The 21,033-nt window shown below is 41.6% G+C and overlaps 2 protein-coding genes across 2 annotated transcripts; both read left to right on the top strand.

The window, feature by feature from the left end:
• The first annotated feature begins 59 nt into the window (after positions 1–59).
• Positions 60–9,853, top strand: LOC121608900 (TRPM8 channel-associated factor homolog). Its single transcript, XM_041940321.1, has 12 exons — positions 60–171; positions 2,592–3,345; positions 3,965–4,181; positions 4,282–4,573; positions 5,309–5,610; positions 5,713–5,887; positions 6,087–6,181; positions 6,384–6,594; positions 6,915–7,151; positions 7,482–7,705; positions 7,879–7,992; positions 8,652–9,853. Exons 2-12 carry the CDS (start codon positions 2,699–2,701, stop codon positions 8,892–8,894), a joined length of 2,757 nt encoding a protein of 918 aa, XP_041796255.1. The 5' UTR covers positions 60–171; positions 2,592–2,698; the 3' UTR covers positions 8,895–9,853.
• A 2,275-nt stretch (positions 9,854–12,128) lies between these two features.
• LOC121608886 (TRPM8 channel-associated factor homolog) lies at positions 12,129–20,801 on the top strand. The gene is made up of 12 exons (XM_041940303.1): positions 12,129–12,250; positions 12,489–13,254; positions 13,584–13,800; positions 14,078–14,375; positions 16,244–16,545; positions 16,759–16,933; positions 17,143–17,237; positions 17,523–17,736; positions 17,935–18,171; positions 18,502–18,725; positions 18,962–19,075; positions 19,293–20,801. The coding sequence occupies exons 2-12, from the start codon at positions 12,608–12,610 to the stop codon at positions 19,533–19,535; spliced, it is 2,766 nt and encodes a 921-aa protein (XP_041796237.1). The 5' UTR covers positions 12,129–12,250; positions 12,489–12,607; the 3' UTR covers positions 19,536–20,801.
• Positions 20,802–21,033: the final 232 nt, after the last annotated feature.

Raw genomic sequence — 21,033 nt, 5'->3', positions numbered from 1 at the left:
GGACCCACGGTCCATCACAAAAATACGCACGCTCGCCTAGAAAGGTGTTCCCCTTGAAAGGTTCCGCTCATGACTCACTTTTCCGGGTTTATTTTACAGAGGCAGAATACAATAATTCCATTTAGTATAGCCTGTCTTGATTTGACCCATATGAATTCACGGACGGCCATGGTAAAGTAAACCCTTTTCGTATATGATAAAAATGTTATGTCTTGGACATTTATTTCGGTTATTTCAGAGTTTCGGTTTTGAACGTTGCGCAGAACAGTACGTAAGTCAGTTATTTACTGCTCCACCCAGTCAGTCAGACAAATCAAAGAATGTAGGTGAAATACAAGCAGGAAATGGGACAAGCTGATGAATGCTCTACTCTCGTAAAAGCATATACCTGTAGCACGTAGGCTGCATGTTACATACACATTGTTTTATAACTTTATTGACTATTTATTATCTAGCAATATGTTACTTGATAGTTATGCTTGGGGTGGTGGTGGTGCTTACAACAATAAGATATGAACATTTGAACTTTAGCCTTGCAACAGATGACTTTTTGTCATCATTGATTAATCAATCCAGACCAACAGTCCAAAACATGAAGACAGTCATATTATAATGACACACAGTTGTTTATTCTTTATTTAGCCAGTAAGATCCCATTGAAGTACAAGATGCCTTCTTTCAGATAGTCCTGGGCAAGACGGCAGTATAAACAGTTTGACAGAAGAAATGCAACACAAGGGTACAGTAAAAGACGTGAGGCACACAGGCCACGCCAGTGTTATCCATAAGACATTCTGTCTCAAAGATTATGTAAAACAGCACCTTCAGAGCAGTTTGTAAAATACATTTTAAGGCATTCAAAGAAGGGAGTGATTCTAAGGAAATGGTATTTTGCTGCTCATTCCATGCTCAGGGTGGATGAAAGGAGACAGCAGTGTCACCGAGCTCTGAGTGCACCCTGGGGCCATTGAAAAGAATCCAATTAGTAGATCTTGGGCTATACTTGCTGGTATGAGAGGATGAAAGACTTGAGATGTTCTCGTCTGGTGTAGAGAGGCCGCTTCTATGGATTTATATAAGATGCAATAGTGACTGTGTGAGGCTGGACTTGTTAGGTTTTTTTAGGGATGAAGGTATACAGATAGAAACAAGCATGCACTTTTCTTTCTGGCCTCAAGTGGAGAGCATTTTTTGAAAGGAAGAAAAGCCCAGTTTTGGCCGAAGTTTTTTTTCCAATAGCTAAGTGATTTAACATTTAAAGCCAACTTTTCATGAAGCCATATGCCCAGGTATTTGTAAGAAGTGACTCTTCCGACACATGTGCCGTCTAATGTCAGGACAGTGGGATCAGCTGCTTTAGAGTGAGAACGAGTGACGGTCATATATTTGGTCTTAAAGTTGCAGACAGGGGCAAAGTAGATCCATACAGGAGACCTTTGTTTGCCGTAAGTGAGGCTGATGTATCGTTTTCTACTGAGACACACCGAGTTCTTTCAGATAGATAATTCTTACACCAATTCAGTGCCATTTCACTTAGCCCTATACAGCTAACTCTATGTAATAGCAGCAAACAAATCAACAAATAGTGATGCGCAGTGCTGTTTACTGTCAAAAGATCGGATGATATCATATGTAACTAGCAAAGCCACTCTTAAAAATCATGGCCTGGTCTAACACCTGACTGATATTTACTGAGAATATTCTTATTTGATTAATCATTTATAAAAGATTCAAACGCTTTGGACATAAGAGGCAGCCCGGTAATGAAATGGTAATTATTCAAGTCAGAAGGGACCCTTTAATCAAGGGGTAATCACAGGTGATTTCTAGGTACCTTGGAGGTTAAACTCAGATTAAAAACATAAGATATTGGCTCTGCGATAATATCTGTAGCAGAAGAAAGAAAGTAAAGCTCTGTCTTATCTGGACCAGATATTTTTTTTTACAATCTTGGATCAATAGTGCTTACAATTATAACAATATACAAAACTAATCAACAGAAAACTTAACATTCAATCAACTAGTCATTTCTGTGATGTAGCCAAATCAAAATGTATGTGTCTTTACAAATTGATAAATATGCACATTTGGGATACACCCCACTGGGGTCAACGATTAGCGAGCAGTTATTCATCTCATCTTCTTCCCTGTATATAGATGTTTTTGCCAACATTTCTGTTTACATTATATTTTGTTTCTCTTTGACTTGCAACAACATACACAAACACTTTGGTGACAACACACTTGTCACCTTTTCAATCCAGAGTACAACACAAAATGGAAACACAGATTCTCCAAGACCTCTCGAAAACAGTCGTAGTAATTTTCTCCTTGAAAAATAAAACAGTTAGCACACGGATGTGCTTACAGTAAATAATGTAAGCAGAAGGACAACTTCACTCTTTGGTAAAATGAAATGAAATCCTGCAAACTGGGTGGCATCAAGTGGAGAGCAACTGATTGCCGTTTGGTCTCTTAACTAATTGTAGACATAGATTGACATTTTGTTGTAAGTTGATTGTAACAAATGTGTAAAACATCAACCTTCGGTAGTGCATGTTTTTGTTAAATCTCTCTCTTTTTCCCCACAGGACAACTGACGCAGCATACCTACATTTAGGTGCAACTGTTTAACCTGATTCACTAGCGCAACTTTCAACTGGATATTTTAACCTTCAGAGCATCAATCCTTCTCACCATGTCCACCCAGACCATCCAAAACAACCATGAAGAGGACTACATGGCTCTGATGAGAGGCTTGACAGAGCTGGACCTCCGGGGCCCCTGTGTTCCCAGTGACCTGGTTCTGATTGGAGATCATGCCTTTCCTTTAGCAATGAACAGTCAAGGCCAGGCCCTGATGGCTGCCTCTCTGTACGGCCGTGGAAGGATTGTGGTCCTGGGTCATGAGGGCTATCTGACTGCCTTCCCTGCTCTGGTAGAGAACGCTCTGACCTGGCTCAGAGGAGATGGATCTGCCAACTTGTCTGTGGGGGTCCACAACAGTGTCAAGGCAGTCGCTGATAACCTCAGCAAATCCAGCCTCCAAGCTAAAGTTGTGGGGGCCTTTAGTAACAATCTGAGGGTCGGTGTGTATGTGACTGATGCCTACAGCGTGGGTGCAGATGCGAAGGACCTGGTGGCGTTTCTGAAAGCTGGAGGGGGAGTGCTGATAGGGGGGCAGGCGTGGAGCTGGGCTGCAGATCACCCTAAAGAGAACACGCTGCTTCAATTTGATGGGAACAAGGTTTCCGGTGTGGCAGGGATCTACTTTTCTGAGCACTACGGTGAGGCAGAGTGCCTGCCTGTCTACCCACAGATCCCATCCTCCTGGATGGCTGTAGTGTGAGTGGATATTTTACTCTTTTATCGTTCATTTAGGTTCCACAAGCTTTTAATCTGAAAACTTGGTCCTCCTGTTTACAACAGTGTTATTCATATTGAAAATCTTCCCTCATCACAGAAGCCATTTACTCTAGTTATTTTTGTAATTTATTACAATAAGAAATAGATTATTTTATTAAAAACATTATATTGTAGTTATTATTATGTTATAATATCATATGAATATCATAATAACTGTATGCCATAGCTTTTTGTCAAAATAATTGTTTGTCAGGATGTCTTGGTCAAAATAGTTTCGGTGAAAACCATAAAGTTTCAGGCCAGGCGCATTTGTTTCATATCACAACCCTCCACCAGTGTTTTTCCTGTCTGTCTCTATCTAAGAAAAAAGGCAAAAAAACAACAACAACAATAATAAGAAGAATAAGAAAAATGTTTGTTATGTTGTTTGTTATTTTTAACATATGGTTGGTCCTTACTGTTTTTTATTAGATTAAGAATAGAAAAATATTGGTCCAGAAAAAAAGATGTGACACTTACTCTTAATTCAACAACATAATAGACTGTACATCTCCTACTGTCTCCTCTTCCTCTCCCCTCTTCTCTCTTTTAAATACAGAATCGGTAAAGATTTTGAGGATGACCTGGAGTTCTTACTGCAGGGGGTTTCGGAGTTTGACCTCCAGGGTGGAGCAATAGCATCAGAGCTTCTGATCCACGGGCCGCTAGCCTTTCCCATCGGGACCACAAGCAATGGACGGGCGTTCCTGGCAGGAGCCTACTATGGCCAGGGACGAGTCATTGTGGTGACACATGAAGGACTTCTAGGACGAGAGGTATTGTTCACATTAAAGACTGGTCGAGCTGTGTGCTGATCTGCCAAGTCTTGTTATATGATTAATGTGCCTTTCTTACAATAACTGCCTTTTATCGCAGACACTGGCTCCATTTTGGATCAATGCCATTCACTGGTTGGACGAAGGCCGGCAGGGGGTCGTTGGTGTAGTGCCAGATCATGCACTCAAAGTTCTCAGCAAGTCGGGGTTGAAGTGTGAGAAGACAAATTTCAGGAAAGACCTGAGTGTATTTGTGTGCACAGCGTACAGCGGTGACCATGTGGAGGAAATCCAAGACTTTGTGGCTGAGGGAGGAGGCCTGCTGATTGGTGGACATGCCTGGTACTGGGCACAGACACACCCTGGGCAAAACCCCATGACAGATTTCTCAGGTATGATAATGCATGGCAAGAATTTCCTTTAATGGTTCGCTGCAAGTGCACCATCATGATAAAATAGACTCTTATGAGAAATGACACTTATCAGGCACAAGCATGGAAATACAGCCACACATAATGACTTCCACTGTGCTCAGTGAGAAACACATTTGCAATCATAAATGCAGTTTGGAGTGCAGGATGGTACACAGCTATAGAGGAGGGGATTAGGTATGGGGGTCAAAATATACAACCCATGTTTCAAACAAGTTGGGACAGGACAACAAAAGACTGGGAAAGTTGTGGAACGCTCCAAAAACACCTGTTTGGATCATTCCACAGGTAAACAGGTTGATTGGTAACAGGTGATAGTATCATGATTGGGTATGAAAGGAGCATCCTGGAAAGGCTCAGTGGTTCACAAGGGAGGATGGAGCGAGGTTCATCCTAAGTAAACACAGGAGGCAGATAGGAAACGTGCCTGAACACGGGATAGAAGGTGTAATTAATCATATGAATCGCAGCTGGTGAGGAAGTCATGCAGAACCTAAATTTCTCATTATCTACTTAACTACTGCTTTACATGTAGCACACCTGCATAAGCTGAAATCTAAAAGTTGCGCTGTAACACACCCAGATTTGGCTTATCTTGGGCCTCAAACCAAAAATATTGACACTACTGTTCTTTTAACCTGCCCGTATAATTTCAGCATTGGAAAACAGTAGATCAAACGCTGGAATTTCTTTCAGGGAACAAGATTCTCAACAAAATGGGCTTGAGTCTGTTGGAGGCAACAATCAGTGGAGGTTTATACAAGGCCCCTGTGCCCAGCCAGGCCGTCAAAGACACCTACCACTTCCGCCACCTTCTCCACCGCTTCGCTGGCCATGTAACCAAAGGTGAAGAACTTACCAAGCATGAGGAAGAATGTCTTAAAAGGCTGGGCAAGGACTGCGCCGCATACCTGCACATGAAGGCTTATGACTGCTCCTCCTATGCACAGGTCGTATCCACCCTGACTGACATCTTGAAGAAGTCAGGCATGCCACAGGTGAGTAGACAAAATAACACGAACGCTTTATGAAACATTTCAACCGCACAAAGCTGACAACCTGTCAGACGTTTCTACAATCGCCATTCATTTTCTTTGAAGGTGTGTGACAGCTGCCCTGTGAAGAGTCCCAAAGACCACCTCCTCCTCAGTGTGGGGGCAGAGGTATTTAAGGTTTGCCCAGATCCTGATGCCCTCCTGCCCTACCTCATCAAGCATAACCCCTTGATGCCAGTAGTTTACAACCACAGAATCAAGCTTCATGTTAACACATCAGGTCAGACCTCATTGTTGTGGACAAATGTGAACTATTTTTGAGTTGTATACAACTTGTTGACTTGTATACAGTATGTGCACACTTGTGATTCATTATGCGTCATTGACTTAATTTTTACTATTAAATTTATACATATAAACATGACTGTAGTGTAATCTTAGCTGTTGCTGCTGCTGCTGTGTGTGTGTGTGTGTGTCAGGAGGGGAGGAATGGATTAGCACAGGTCTCTACCTTTCTCCTGGCATGAAGACCTACATGGCCATACCAGCAGAGATTGTCAACAGGGAATGGAAGGTACTGTACACAATATCAGATAATTATTGACTTAGGTGTATTTATAATATTATTTCTATTTCCAGCTCACTGGGCTGCCCTCACCATATGTCAATGCCCTTCCCCAAGAGGCAGCAGGCCCCAAACATCTATCCTAACCTTGCTTTCTTTTATTCACAGTACAAACTAAACTTACAGCCAGTAGCACGTATGTCTTCCTCAGATCCAGATCGGCTGTCAAACAGACCATCTCAACGCTGCAGAGCTGAAGAGAGCACCGTGTGTTCATGTGCGCTTTCCTGTTACCTCAGAGATGATGCAGGTGTGGAACCTATGGGGGGGGCTCATCTACCTGGTAGCTCCACCCAAAACACAAGTGGAGGGCACAGAGGTCACAGTGCAGATGGCTGTCCCTGCACCGTATTATAAATCTGGTGAGTGTGTGGTGGGTGAAACCGTGGTATGTGTCTGCTGATGTGTGTATGTAGGAAATAGAAGGCAACTAGTGATTTTTGTTCAGCAAAGTAGAGAAGAATATGGCTTCTTTGGCATTAAGGTAGACCATCTTGGTCAAAATTTAATGCATTCTCATTAGTTGCCATCAAACATTACTTGTAGTGTTGCAAGTGGAATAATTTCAGCTTAGTAGGTGTCCATTAAAAATGTTGAAAATAATGTCTCAAAAAAGTTTTTAAAGTAATTGTGCAACAATTCAAACTCCACCTGAATCCACCTGTCCCTTTGTTCTTTACAGGTGTGACAACAGCTGCTGATTGGTCCCTGCTGCGCACTGCTCCTTCACCCTGGGCAGAGTTGGAGTTTGACAACATCATCCTAACTGTACCATCAGATGTTGTTCGGGACCTGGAGCGCCCTGATGAGTTGGCGGCGCTCTGGAATGACATGATGAGGGGCGTTGCTGACCTGGCTGTCATACCACACAAATTTCCCCGCAAAGAACGCATTGTAGCAGATGTGCAGATTTCCCATGGTGAGTGTGTTTGGCTTTCACACTGTTTATGCCTGAGAGACAGCATGCACCATACACATTCACACCTGGTTTCCAGTTCACCGAGCCTGCATGTTCATGATAACTCTGTGCAAAAAGTAGCAGTGCTCAGTGTTGTTTGGAGTATTGTGCATGCTGTGTACAGTATGTTGACAATAAATCACCAGGACGCTCAGGGACTTTAGATGACGTGTATCAGGTGATGTGGATGATGCATTGTGACAACGTTGCTGTGATTCTATGCACATGCAGCACAATGTGATGTTTCTCTACCATAGATATGGAACTGAAAAGATCTGTTTCTCCATCCAGGTTGGATGCATGCAGGTTATCCCATCATGACACACAGGTCCACAGCTTCTGAGTTGGTCAGCACTGACCATGCTCGGAGTAAAGGCCTGTGGGGCCCCATCCATGAACTGGGACACAACCAACAGAGAAGCTGCTGGGAGTTCCCATCACACACCACAGAGTGTACATGCAACCTGTGGTCAGTGTATGTGCATGAAGAGGTGCTGGGGATCAACAGGGCGCAGGTGGAGTAAATGAGCTTTGGTTTTAGCTCGTCTTCAGATGTCTTCTGACACATTTCTATATCAGTAGAGGTCAGAAAAGACAACTCTTTTGTCTTGTTTTGAGAAAAGTTTTTGGCTTTTAACTGAGACTCCATTGTTTCACAATCACATTCATTTCATGTTGTGGAATGCAGGCTCACCCAAACATGACTTTAGCAAATCGCCACCGCCGAGCAAAGGAGTATGCGAAGGGGGGCAAAAAACTCAGCAGCTGGAGCATGTGGGTGGCCCTGGAGACATATATGCAGGTGAGAGAGATTTACTGTATATTACACCCTGTGTCCAGCTCCATTCAAACTCATTACACACCTCTCAGGAAGGCCTTGAGGAAATTTCTTCAAATTTGGCACAAATGTTCACTTTGACTTAACAATAACTGATTAGATTTTGATGGTCAAAGGTCACTATGACATCACAAAACACGTTTTTGGCCATAACTCAATAATTCATACTGTAATTATGACAAAGTTTCACACAAATGTCTCATAGGAAAAAATGATTAAGTGATGAAACTGCACATATTTTCAAAAGGTCAAAGGTCACTGTGACGTCATAATGTTCTGCAGAAACACTTTTCTGGTCATTAGTCCACACCATTAGATTGTCCCTATATTTCACATTTGGTCAGATGCTGAGTTGGTGACTTGGGTCTTGGGTCTCCACCTTCAAACTGTGGTGACTGTACAGATCTTCTCTGCTGTCGGGTTGAAGATGTGTGTGAAGCATCCACATTTGAAAGGTGTTGTTGCTTCTTTGCAGCAACATCCACCAAAAATACACTTAATACCTTTCATTAAATTCCTTTCAAGAGACATTGATGTATACTACAAAGTGACTGGTTGGTGGAGGCGTACAATCACAAGGCAGTACTTTTAATTTCACATTTCCTCTGTCCTCTTCTATGTAGCTCCAGGACAAGTTTGGCTGGGATGCCTTTAAGAAGGTGTTTGCTGTTTACCACAAAATGGGCAGCTTTCCCAATGACAACAAAGGAAAGATGAACTTGTATGCTGAGACTTTCTCCCACACTGTGGGTATGAACCTGGCTGGATTCTTTAAGGCCTGGGGTTGGCCCATCGAAACAGCCACTGAGGAGAAACTCGTCGGCCTGCCTCCCTGGACTGACCACCCCATGGTCCAGTATGACTGAACTTCAGACTGCTGCTGATTAAAAGTTTAGTGAGATGAGTGAGAGGGGTTCAAAGAGAAGAAAAGTCCTTTACATTAACCTTCCAAAAGTGAATTCAATTAACTGACTTTTTTCATTTTTTGTCTTTTGTTTTTTTAACCCATATATAGTTCTCCAGATATATACAGCTTTTAATTGAGCTACATCTAAAAAAATATATTTTGAAGATGAGTTACAACAGCAGTGAAACTGTTTTATTTGGAAATGCAGCATTAATATCTCTGCTGTGGTCGACTCTCACGTGCAGCCAGTTCATATCTGCTTCTAGACATTTTCGCTTCACTCCACCTGTCACAATACTAAGTACTTAACACTGCAAACTGTAACCTGAAATGTGTGCTGTTTTCTGTATTTAATTTCACAGTACCAGTAAAAGTCATTGAAGAGATATAATAATAATACTGATTCTTTTTGAGATGTGTGGTTTTTCCTTGTGTGAATTAGTAACCTGACCCTTACATCGTTTGCTCTCCTCCTCTGTCTTAACATCATGAGCATCTTTTGCCCTGCAGTTGTTGTAAAACAGCTCCCCTACTGGTTGATTGGAGAACTGCTTGAGAGAGAGCTTGTCCAGTGGTGACTTTTCCATTCTGACACTCAGTTTTAATTGATTTACCAAAAAAAAAAAAATCAAACTCAACAATCTGAAATTGTTGAGTGATTAGCTGGAGGCAGAATTAGCCACACTGCTGAAAATGCAGCAGCTGGATTTAACAGGAAGAGAATATCCACAATCACAAAGCACAACAACAGTGACTGCTCACACGGAAGTGGAACATCTGATCTTATCAACATTTGCACACATAAGGTAGAAGATTTCTTCATGACGTTGACTTGATAAAAATGACCAACCAACCCTTCTCTTGTGATCACAGAATAACTATTTTGTTAACTCAAAATAACAATCTGAATAAAAAGAAACTGAGTAAAAATGATACTATTATTGTGTTGCCATCAGTGAAAATCAAATTCATCAATGACTTACCTATTTGTTGGATATGTGGTTTGTTTATTATCCATTTATTAATTTGTGTACTGTATAATCCCATATGAATATATTGTATCAGTTAAAGATTCATCTTGATTAAGATTAAGTTTGAGTATAGGACCAAGTGCTCGTCCAGTTAAGCACTAATTTAACCTAAAGACCTTCTCTGTTAAGATAGATAGATAGATAGATAGATATACTTTATTTATCCCAAGCTGGGAAATTGCAGTGCAGCAGCAGCATTACACACAGTGAAATAAGTGAAAAATTCTGAAATAAGACTATAAAGAGCAAACTATGCATAATAAAATATCAAAATAGTGAGCAGTAAAAAGATTATATACATAATAATAAAACAGCAAAGTAGTAAACAGTAGTAATGAAAAAATATTTCACAAAAAAAAGAATATCTACAGCAAATGGCAGTGTGTAGAAAAAAGACTCCAAAAGAGGAAGAGCAAGGGTTTTTCAGTGTTGCAGATTCAGATTCAGATTTTCCCCCAACAATGCAGCCCTATGTTTAACTAACCTATAATTCAGACTGATGATCAGGAGACCATGCCTGTTAAGACTTGTAGCCCAGCAGATACACCTGTGCTCCATAACGGGAAAAGCATGTATTTTTACGCTGCTTCTAAGGCACTTGTTTTCCACCATTGATGTTTAAGAATTCTAATTTCCTACAAAAGTGCACATAATTACCAAATAGATGTGCGTAACACAGACACAGCAGCAGGAATAATTTCTAATGACTGACCATATGATTCCTTCTCTACCACAAAAAAGAAAACAGGATGTTTTCAAATTTGTTTAAATCCATGTTAGTGACTTCTCCTTTGCCAAGATTATCCATTCGCCTGACAGGTGTGTCATATCGAGATGCTGATTAAACAGCATGACGATTGCACAAGTGTGCCTTTGGGCTTGGCACAATAAAAAGTCGAACTAAAATGTGCAGTTGTATCCCACAACACAAATGCCACAGATGTTCCACCGGAGCAGATGAGAGTTCATTTCACTACCATAAGTCATCTTCAGTGTTGCTTTCCAGAGTTTCCAACTACATATCTTCTTGCATAGAGTTAGTCAGGTTGTTGATATTTGTTATAATAATTATTATTTTCAGGTCTCAGGAATTATGCACTGATCCTTGCAACATTGGGCTATGCAATATAATGCTGCAACATGAGGTGGTGGTGGGACAAAGGGCGTGACAATGGTCATCAGAATGTCATCATGGTATCTCTGTGCATCCAAATTGTGTTTTTTGTCCATTGCTCATGCCTGTCCATACCATAACCCAGCTGCCGCCACTGGGTACAATGTTGACATTAGCAAAAAACTCACCATACACGATGAGTATGCAAATGAGCATCACTGCCATGTTTTTTGACAGTTTTGACAGCAGAAGTTTTACATACCGACTGTTGCCTCAACTGTCCAGGGTTGGTCTCAGACAATCTTGCATGCAAAGAAGCCGTATGTGGAGGATGGATGGTATATTTACAAATTCTTAGAAACAATTTTGGAGAGAGCTCATTGTAGTGAAATGAACATTCAATTCATAAGCAACATCTCTGGTGGATGCTCCTGCAGCCAGCAGATGCTTCTGCAGCCAGCATGCCAACAGCACACTCCCTCAAATCTGTTGCTTTTGTGTTGTGTGAGAAAATTGCACATTTTAGAGTGGCCTTTTATTATTATGGCACTCCCATGCAATAATCATGCTGTTTTGATATGCCGCACCTGTCAGATTGTTGCCAAAGGAGAACCTACACTGATTTTAACAATCTGTGAAACATTTTAATTTGAAAGAAATACGGCTTTTGCATGCACAGAAAAAAGTCTAGCTCTTTTATTTCAACTTAGGAAAATTTTGAGCCAAAACAGAAGTGTTTCAAGTGCATCAACGTTTTTTGTTCAGTTTAAATACACAAATGTAACATTTCACAATCTGTTTAATCATCTTAATAATCGTGACTTGACTGGTTTCTTAAAGTCACATTGAGGGTGTATCCCTGTTTTAACCAACCATAAGCAAGTGCTATCAAAATAAAGTGTTGACAGACAGGTGTTGTAGTCAATTATACAAACTGACATGTAACCTTTCTCTTAATCTCACATTATAGCCTCAGTCGTTTTGGCTTGTTGTGACTGAGTCCGTCCTCTCATGATCTTTATCATTTTCCCTGGAATAGTCCCTCCCTATCTTGCTCTCATATAACCCCACTCTCTTTCCTGTCAGATCGTGATCTTGGTGAAATGACTGTTGGGGAAACTTTTGTGCCACGGTGTAATATTACGAGCAGGAAGTCAGCTTAACTTTCAGGTAAAATGTAACTTTCTTCTTAAATTGGTTTTGTTTGTGATGAAAATCCACATACTTACAGTTGTCCATAACTTGTTACTGGATTTACTTTTTATCTTAAGTTGATATCTTGAACACTGATTTTCTAACTTTATTGCTATAGATATTTAAGAGAGAGAAAGCCGTCAGTAGCACTTTTATTTTTTGTTTTAATCTTTCTCTGCTCTTGTTCTGCTCTGTTCTCTTTCCCACGGGACAGCCTGACTGCATCATACATCCATCTAAGAGCAATCGTGCTAATGTAATTTACACCAGACTCAGCACAGATTTATCCTGCCATCTACCTTCGTTGTCATCAGAGCATCAATCCTTCTCACCATGTCCACCCAGACCATCAAAAACCACTATGAAGAGGACTACATGTCTCTGATGAGAGGCTTGAGAGAGCTGGACCTCCGGGGCCCCTGTGTTCCCAGTGTCCTCATTCTGACTGGAGATCATGCCTTTCCTTTAGCAATGAACAGTCGAGGCCAGGTCCTGATGGCTGCCTCTCTGTACGGCCGTGGAAGGATTGTGGTCCTGGGTCATGAGGGCTACCTGAAAACCTTTCCTGCTCTGGTAGAGAACGCTCTGACCTGGCTGAGAGGAGATGGATCTAACAACTTGTCTGTGGGGGTCCACAACAGTGTCAAGGCAGTCGCTGATAACCTCAGCAAATCCAGCCTCCAAGCTAAAGTTGTGGGGGCCTTTAGTAACAATCTGAGGGTCGGTGTGTATGTGACTGATGCCTACAGCGTGGGTGCAGATGCGAAGGACCTGGTGGCGTTTCTGAAAGCTGGAGGGGGAGTGCTGATAGGGGGGCAGGCGTGGCACTGGGCTGGAAATCACCCTAAAGAGAACACGCTGCTTCAGTTTGAAGGGAACAAGGTTTCTGGTGTGGCAGGGATCTACTTTTCTGAGCACTACGTGGAGGCAGAGTGCCTGCCTGTCCCCCCACAGATCCCATCCTCCATGATGACTGCAGCGTGAGTGGATGCATTTTTTTTTCTTCACACATTTGAAAAGGTTCCAAGTAGTCTAAAGGGGACATACGTGTCTCTACCAAATTTCATGGCAATCCATCCAATAATTGTTAATGTATTTTGTTCAAAACCTCAACTACATCGTGGAGCTAGAGGAGAAGTCAAGGATTGCAAACTTCATTAGGATTCATAGCTTGCAGCTTGCATAGCAGATGAAAAGTAATTTGGAAAGTTGTTTCCATTTTTAAGGCAAAATTAGAATTATTCCAGAACACACTATCTCTCACACTTGTCACCTCTCTTTCTTCCCCCCACCTCCCTTTCAAATTCAGACTTGGTAAGTATTTTGGGGAGGACTTAGAGTTCTTACTCCGTGGGGTCACAGACTTTGACCTCCAGAATGGGATATTAGCTTCTGAGGTTTTGATCCATAGCCCACTAGCCTTCCCAATTGGTAGCACCGAGGATAGACGAGCGTTCTTGGCAGGAGCCTATTATGGACAAGGACGGGTTGTTGTGATCGCACACGAAGGACTTTTGAGACGAGAGGTAAGGTCTGAATTAGAGAATTTTTTCTGTTCTTTGCCACCATTATCATAACACTAAATGTGCATCCCACCCCACACTTGAAGACACTTGACTATGATAATTTATGCGTATTTTTCCATTCATTTGTCACCCATCTGTATAACATTTTTCAGTATATAGTACACTTCAATTCAGTTGAGAAAAACATTTAGATAAAATAACCAGATGTGCATAGTATGCCGAATATTTTCATGCGATTAACAAACTTCCTTGTCTCTTGAATGAACCTTTATCACAGACACTGGCTCAATTTTGGAACAATGCCATTCGTTGGCTGGATCAAGGCCGCAAAGGGGTCGTTGGTGTGCTGCCAGGCCTCGACCAAGCCTTTAACCTCCTCACCAGGTTAGAGTTTAATTGCGAGAAGACAAACTTCAGCAGAGACCTGAGTGTATTTGTGTGCACAGCGTACAGCGGTGACCATGTGGAGGAAATCCAAAACTTTGTGGCTGAGGGAGGAGGCCTGCTGATTGGTGGACATGCCTGGTACTGGGCACAGAGACACCGTGGGCAAAACCCCATGACAGATTTTTCAGGTATGATAATGCATGGCAAGAATTTCCTTTTATGGTTAGTGTTTCAACCCGCTGCAAGTGCACCATCATGATAAAATAGACTCTTGTGAGAAATGACACTTATCAGGCCGAGGCATGCAAATACAGCCACACATAATGAGAGACACATTTGCAATCATAAATGCAGTGTGGAGTGCAGGATGGTACACAGCTATAGAGGAGGAGGAAAGGATTGGGGTCAAAATATACAATAAGACACATTTGCAGTCTCAGACTCTGGCACACTTTCAGAAAACAAGCTTGGAGTCAGGCTCAAGATGGACAGGCTCATGAAAGATGGACTGAAAAGTCACGCATGGCAATAGGTCTATATCTCTAAATCACGTATAGGGAGAACAAGACATGGAATGGGAAGGGAACACGTAAGACCTCAGTATGCTTCAAATAAAGTTCTTGTCAGATCGATTGCAATAGAGATCTATATGAGTGCAAAAACCCCCGGAAATGTACTGCCTGTAATGGAACCAAGAAACAAAGAAACCAAGAAATGTTGGACCTGAACCTGACACAGAACCAATCTGTCTTACCAGTCTAAACCAAACACCTTCTCAACTCTGGCCATGATGCATGATCCATCCTCTTTGCCAAAAAAGTTGGTGAAATACATCAGGCTTATTCCTCTCTTGCTGATTGAAATGGCACGGCTAATCCACTCGTTATTTCATCTAAAAAGTCCACTTGCTGTCAAGGTGACAGATAACAAATATGACTCATTTAGATTCAGGGTTGCAGTTTTGTTGCATCTAGCAAATAATAAAGAATAAAAATAATAATAAAGTAAATAATAAAGATAACTTTGACTGCTTGCCCTTTCGAACTGTATTAATGATTGCTCTTTTGTTGCCACGACAGCTAAAATTAGCATTGTTAATTTCCTTTTGATGTGGATTTTCTGATGCCCCATCACGGACCAGCTTCTTACTGGATCAGGCTCTAATTAAGTCTCCCTGCCTTATTTCTTAACGGTGTCACTTTAGGTGTAGATTCTAAGTTTATGAAGTGGTCTGGTTCCCTTCAGGAAAAGCCTGAAATCAATGTCAGAGTCCAGAAAAGTTGGGTCCTGAGAGCTTTATTCTCTTTACAGATTACAAAGGTTGAGTATGCTCTGCAGAACAGACTGACTTTCTTTGTTAAAATATCACCTTTTATAGTAAAACTGGGGGCATGGATACATCGTTCTGCCACGGCCCCATAATTGATCTTTGTCCTGGTCTTTATTTAGCTTTTCGTACTTTCACCCTAATGCACCTTGTCTTGCTTACACTGCAGTCTGGTGACTTCTCCTAAAACCTCCAGTGCACTAGCTGCTTTTCGATGTGGTGTCTGGGCTCATTAAAAAAAAAACAAAAAACATAGGAACATAGAAACATAAGACTATATACGGACACATGGGACCCTAAACGGAGTGCACGACCCCAGAATTTGACACTGTACCATTATCTGTGCTCTACGAGACGTGTCTGACCTCTGCTCTCATGGTGATCTGCCCTGTCTGATCATGGCTGGGTCTTCTCAAATCCATTCAGGCATTACACATAATGTTAAACAGATAAGGGACTGACTGTAGAACGGGGCCCAATGTATATTTGACCAATAAAAAAAATGTCTCTAAAAGACATTTTTACTGAAAAGAAAAAGCTGTGACGAAGACCTCACAAACAAGATAGACTAGACACTTTGGTGGAGGCAAACGTAAAGACAGAATGTAGACTTTTTTTTTCTTTACACAACAGACCTGCGCAAACTTACATAAGATGTCGAATATCAAAAATCTTAGTATAAACCCTGCAACACATAGATCAAGTCAGGTGTCTTGCACTGTGTTTCAGGGAATAAGATCCTGAACAAAATGGGTGTGAGCCTGCTGGAAAAGACAATTGGGGAAGGTTCCTACAAGGCCCCTGTACCGAGCCAGGCCATCAGAGACAGCTACCATTTCCGTGACCTTCTACACCGCTTTGCTGATCATGTAACCCAGGGGAAGAAACTAACGGAGGATGAGGAGAAATACCTTAAAAAACTGGGTGGGGACTGTGCCAGCTACTTGGACATGAAGTCTCATGACTCCTACTCCTACGCACAGGTGCTGTCCACCCTCACCAACATCTTAAAGAAGTCAGGCATGCCACAGGTGAGCAGTGAATAACATAATAGTGTTTGATTGTTAGCAGTTTTGAGAAAGTTGCCTTAAGCTGAGGGGTCAATAATTACCCCACTCTCTGGTACCAGTAATTGTACCATATGAGCAATAGGCATTGGGAGCATTATATGGTGTGGTGGTGAGCTTCAGATACTGTGATACCGTTAATAACGTCTTTTATAACATTCATTATTAATCTTTAAGGTGTCTGACAGCTGGCCTGTGAGGAGTCCCAAAGACCACTTCCTCCTCAGTGTGGGGGCAGAGGTGTATAATGTTTGCCCAGATCCTGATGACCTCCTGCCCTTTGTCATCAAGCAAAAACCCTTGATGCCAGTTGTCTACAACCACAAAATCAAGATTAATGCGCGCACAGCAGGTCAGACCACACTCTTGTGGGCAAGTGCGTGACAGAATTACAAGTAATACGGTGCATTTGCAAAACTGTTTTTGCTCTGTCAACATAATTTGAGCGCAACTGAATATATTGCAGTAATCTGTGTGCTTTTGCATTGCAATAATTTACTGATCCCGTGTGTGTATGTGTGTGTGTGTGCGTATGCGTATGCGTATGCGTATGCGTGTCAGGATGGGAGGAGTGGATCAGCACAGGTCTCTACCTGCCTCCTGGTATAAAGACCTACGTGGTCATACCAGCAGAGCTTGTCAACAAAGGATGGCAGGTACAGTGCAAGAAACCCAATTTAAGTTCATCTCAGATACTGAAGATACAAAGTAATCTCCCTACTGACAAATTAAGCTGCGTGTTTCTTATGCAGTACGACTGGTAATTACTGAATATAGTTACTACTCCATCTTTCTGTACAGTATGTCATACATTAATTGTTATATATGTAACCATATAACAGCTATACTATATATACTTTATACACAATATAATAACTGCACTGCACTTTGCATACAGCTTTTCTCAGCAGTGACACATACATTTTCCATGTCTTCCTCAGATCCAGATAGGCTGTCAGACAGACTACCTGAATGCTGAAGAGCTGAAGAGAGCACCATGTGTTCATGAGCTATTTCCTGTTACCTCAGAGATGGTGGAGGTGTGGAACCTGTGGGGGGGACTCATCTACATGGTAGCCCCACTCAAAACACAAGATTTGAAGGGCACAGAGGTCACAGTGCAGATGGCTGCACTTGCACCATATCATAAATCTGGTGAGTGTGTGGTGGGTGGCAGTGGTCGGGGTTACCTACATTAGGTGATAAGCAGTAACTATTCATCAAACCCAATAGAAAAGACAAAAGGTATTTTTCTGAATTTCTAACCATAAAGCAATCATGGAGCATCTTTAATTCAAAATTACACAAATTCAAACTCAGTTTTGAATCCACCTGTCCCTTTGTTCTTTACAGGTGTGACAACAGCTGCTGATTGGTCCCTGCTGCGCACTGCTCCTTCACCCTGGGCAGAGTTGGAGTTTGACAACATCATCCTAACTGTACCATCAGATGTTGTTCGGGACCTGGAGCGCCCTGATGAGTTGGCGGCGCTCTGGAATGACATGATGAGGGGCGTTGCTGACCTGGCTGTCATACCACACAAATTTCCCCGCAAAGAACGCATTGTAGCAGATGTGCAGATTTCCCATGGTGAGTGTGTTTGGCTTTCACACTGTTTATGCCTGAGAGACAGCATGCACCATACACATTCACACCTGGTTTCCAGTTCACCGAGCCTGCATGTTCATGATAACTCTGTGCAAAAAGTAGCAGTGCTCAGTGTTGTTTGGAGTATTGTGCATGCTGTGTACAGTATGTTGACAATAAATCACCAGGACGCTCAGGGACTTTAGATGACGTGTATCAGGTGATGTGGATGATGCATTGTGACAACGTTGCTGTGATTCTATGCACATGCAGCACAATGTGATGTTTCTCTACCATAGATATGGAACTGAAAAGATCTGTTTCTCCATCCAGGTTGGATGCATGCAGGTTATCCCATCATGACACACAGGCCCACAGCTTCTGAGTTGGTCAGCACTGATCATGCTCGGAGTAAAGGAATGTGGGGCCCCATCCATGAACTGGGACACAACCAACAGAGAAGCTCCTGGGAGTTCCCACCAAACACCACAGAGTGTACATGCAACCTGTGGTCAGTGTATGTGAATGAAGAGGTGCTGGGGATCAACAGGGCGCAGGTGGAGTAAATGAGCCTTGGTTTGGTTTTTTTTTTTTTGTTTGTTTTTGTTTTGTTTTTTGTTTTTTTTTACCAAACAGGAGGTCAGTAGCTAGAACTTAATGTGTATTCTGACACATTTTTTATATTTCTATCCATAGAAGTCACAGTAGAAGACTTTTATCTTGTTTTGAGAAAAATATTTGTGCTGAGATTTCATCGATTCACACTCATGTCTGTTCATGTTGTGTAATGCAGGCTCATCCAGCTATGACTTTAGAAAAACGCAAGCGTCGAGCAGAGGAGTATGCTAAGGGGGGCAAGAAACTCAGCAGCTGGAATGTGTGGGTGGCCCTGGAGACATATATGCAGGTGAGAGAGATTTACTGTATATTACACCTTGTAGAGAAACTAAGTGACACTGGAGTCAGAATCTAAACAGAACTGCACCCCTTTACAGTGGTACACGTAACCACCCAGTGATGCTCTAATGCTCATTACACACCACACAGCAAAAATCCTGGATGAAAAGCAACACAACACTGCTATTTTTTCACATTTTCCTCATCCTCTGCCCTCTTTCATGTAGCTCCTGGATAAGTTTGGCTGGGATGCCTTTAAGAAGGTGTTTGCTGTCTACCACAAGATAATCATCTTTCCCAACGACAACAAAGGAAAGATGAACCTGTATGCTGAGACTTTCTCCCACGCTGTAGGGATGAACCTGGCTGCATTCTTTAAGGCCTGGGGCTGGCCCATAGGAAGGGATACTGAGGAGAAACTCTTCAGCCTGCCTCCCTGGACTGACCATCCCATGGTCCAGTATGACTGAACTTCAGACTGCTGCTGTTTAAAAGTTTAGAGAAATGAGTGAGAGGGGTTCAATGAGTACAACATTCATGATGAATTAACTTATCAATGGGCAATTCAACTAACTGACGTTCTTTCATTTTTTGTTCATCTTGTATATGTATTTATATTCATATTCATTACAATATTAAAAAAGGAAATACATACAGCTTTCAAGTTAGCTACATTTAAAGTTTTGATTTTTTTGTTGTTGTTGTTAATACTTTAAAACCAAATTCCAATACCCAAGAGGTCATTATATGGAGGCATTTTGCTACCTGGTGGTCTTCCTTTTTTATTTGAAAGATGAGTAAGAAAAATTGTTTTATTTGAAAATCCAGCATTAATATCTCTGTTGTGGTCAACTCTCACATGCAGGGACTTCGTATCTCCTCGCTCGCCTTTCACTTCACTAGTGCTGCACTAACACTGTGACCTGTGCTGTATTTGGGAGTTATTTAATTTCAGAGTACCAGTCATTTATAACAATAAACGGTTTTGCTTCAGGGTCATAATAATAATAATGATTCTCTTAGATGTGTGGATGTTTCTTGTATGAATTCTTTAGCTGCATTTTCCACTGGTACATCATTTGCTCTATTGCTATGTTAATACCATAAGTAACAGTCAGTCATTCAAGATATATAAGATGAATACATGTGTTTACTTTCTCTTCAATGATATTTGCCTTTACTGTCACTGGTAAATACACTAACAAACATTTACTTGTCCCCTCTCCTGCTTGTTTTTGTTTACCCAGTTGTTCGTGAATGAGAAGAGTAAGGGATGCATTTACAGCGGGGTTGAATTACAGATACTGGAGTTCCAGTATGTTGGGAATGAAATAAGGTCACAATTATCTGGTCCAGTGGGATGAACATTGAGGTTTAAAAAGGAAGAGACAAAGACCGATAATCTGGCAGAGTGTGTCAGTCTGCCTGAAAACTTTTTTACATGTCTCCTCTTGTTTTCTGTTGGTGATGCATGATAAAAAAAAAAGAACCTGATCTGACATCCATCCAATTGCTGCATGTTGACGTGTTTATGGTATTGTGGCTCAAAACTGGCTAAAACTTGTGCCACTGTGGATGTGTTGTGTAATACTGTGTGAACTGTGGCATATTTCCTAAACAAACACGAACAACAGTTGCTGAAAATTGCCTTGGAAATTCACTGGAAGTCAGATGATGTATCAGTGATATGTAACAAAATTATTTCATTGATATGCAACGATAAAGCTGCAAACTGAACTGAAGCAAACAGTACTGTACTTTTATATCTCTGAAAATCAACCCATGTTTTCACAGTTTCAGGGAGCGTGCTCCATTCCTTCATGGCTTTAAACAAGCAAAGCTGAACAAAGCTTTTCAATTTATACAAAGCTTGAAATTTAGTTTAAATATTAGTGCTCTAACAATCTAACCATGCTCTGGTTACTGTCTGTAGCTTAGTCGTATAAGAAGACGCCTCTGTATTGGATT

The sequence above is a fragment of the Chelmon rostratus genome, chromosome 7 (assembly GCF_017976325.1).
Source record: "Chelmon rostratus isolate fCheRos1 chromosome 7, fCheRos1.pri, whole genome shotgun sequence".
Classification (NCBI taxonomy): domain Eukaryota; kingdom Metazoa; phylum Chordata; class Actinopteri; order Chaetodontiformes; family Chaetodontidae; genus Chelmon; species Chelmon rostratus.
Note: the sequence above shows the minus strand (reverse complement) of the source record. Positions and strands in the feature narration are given on the sequence as shown.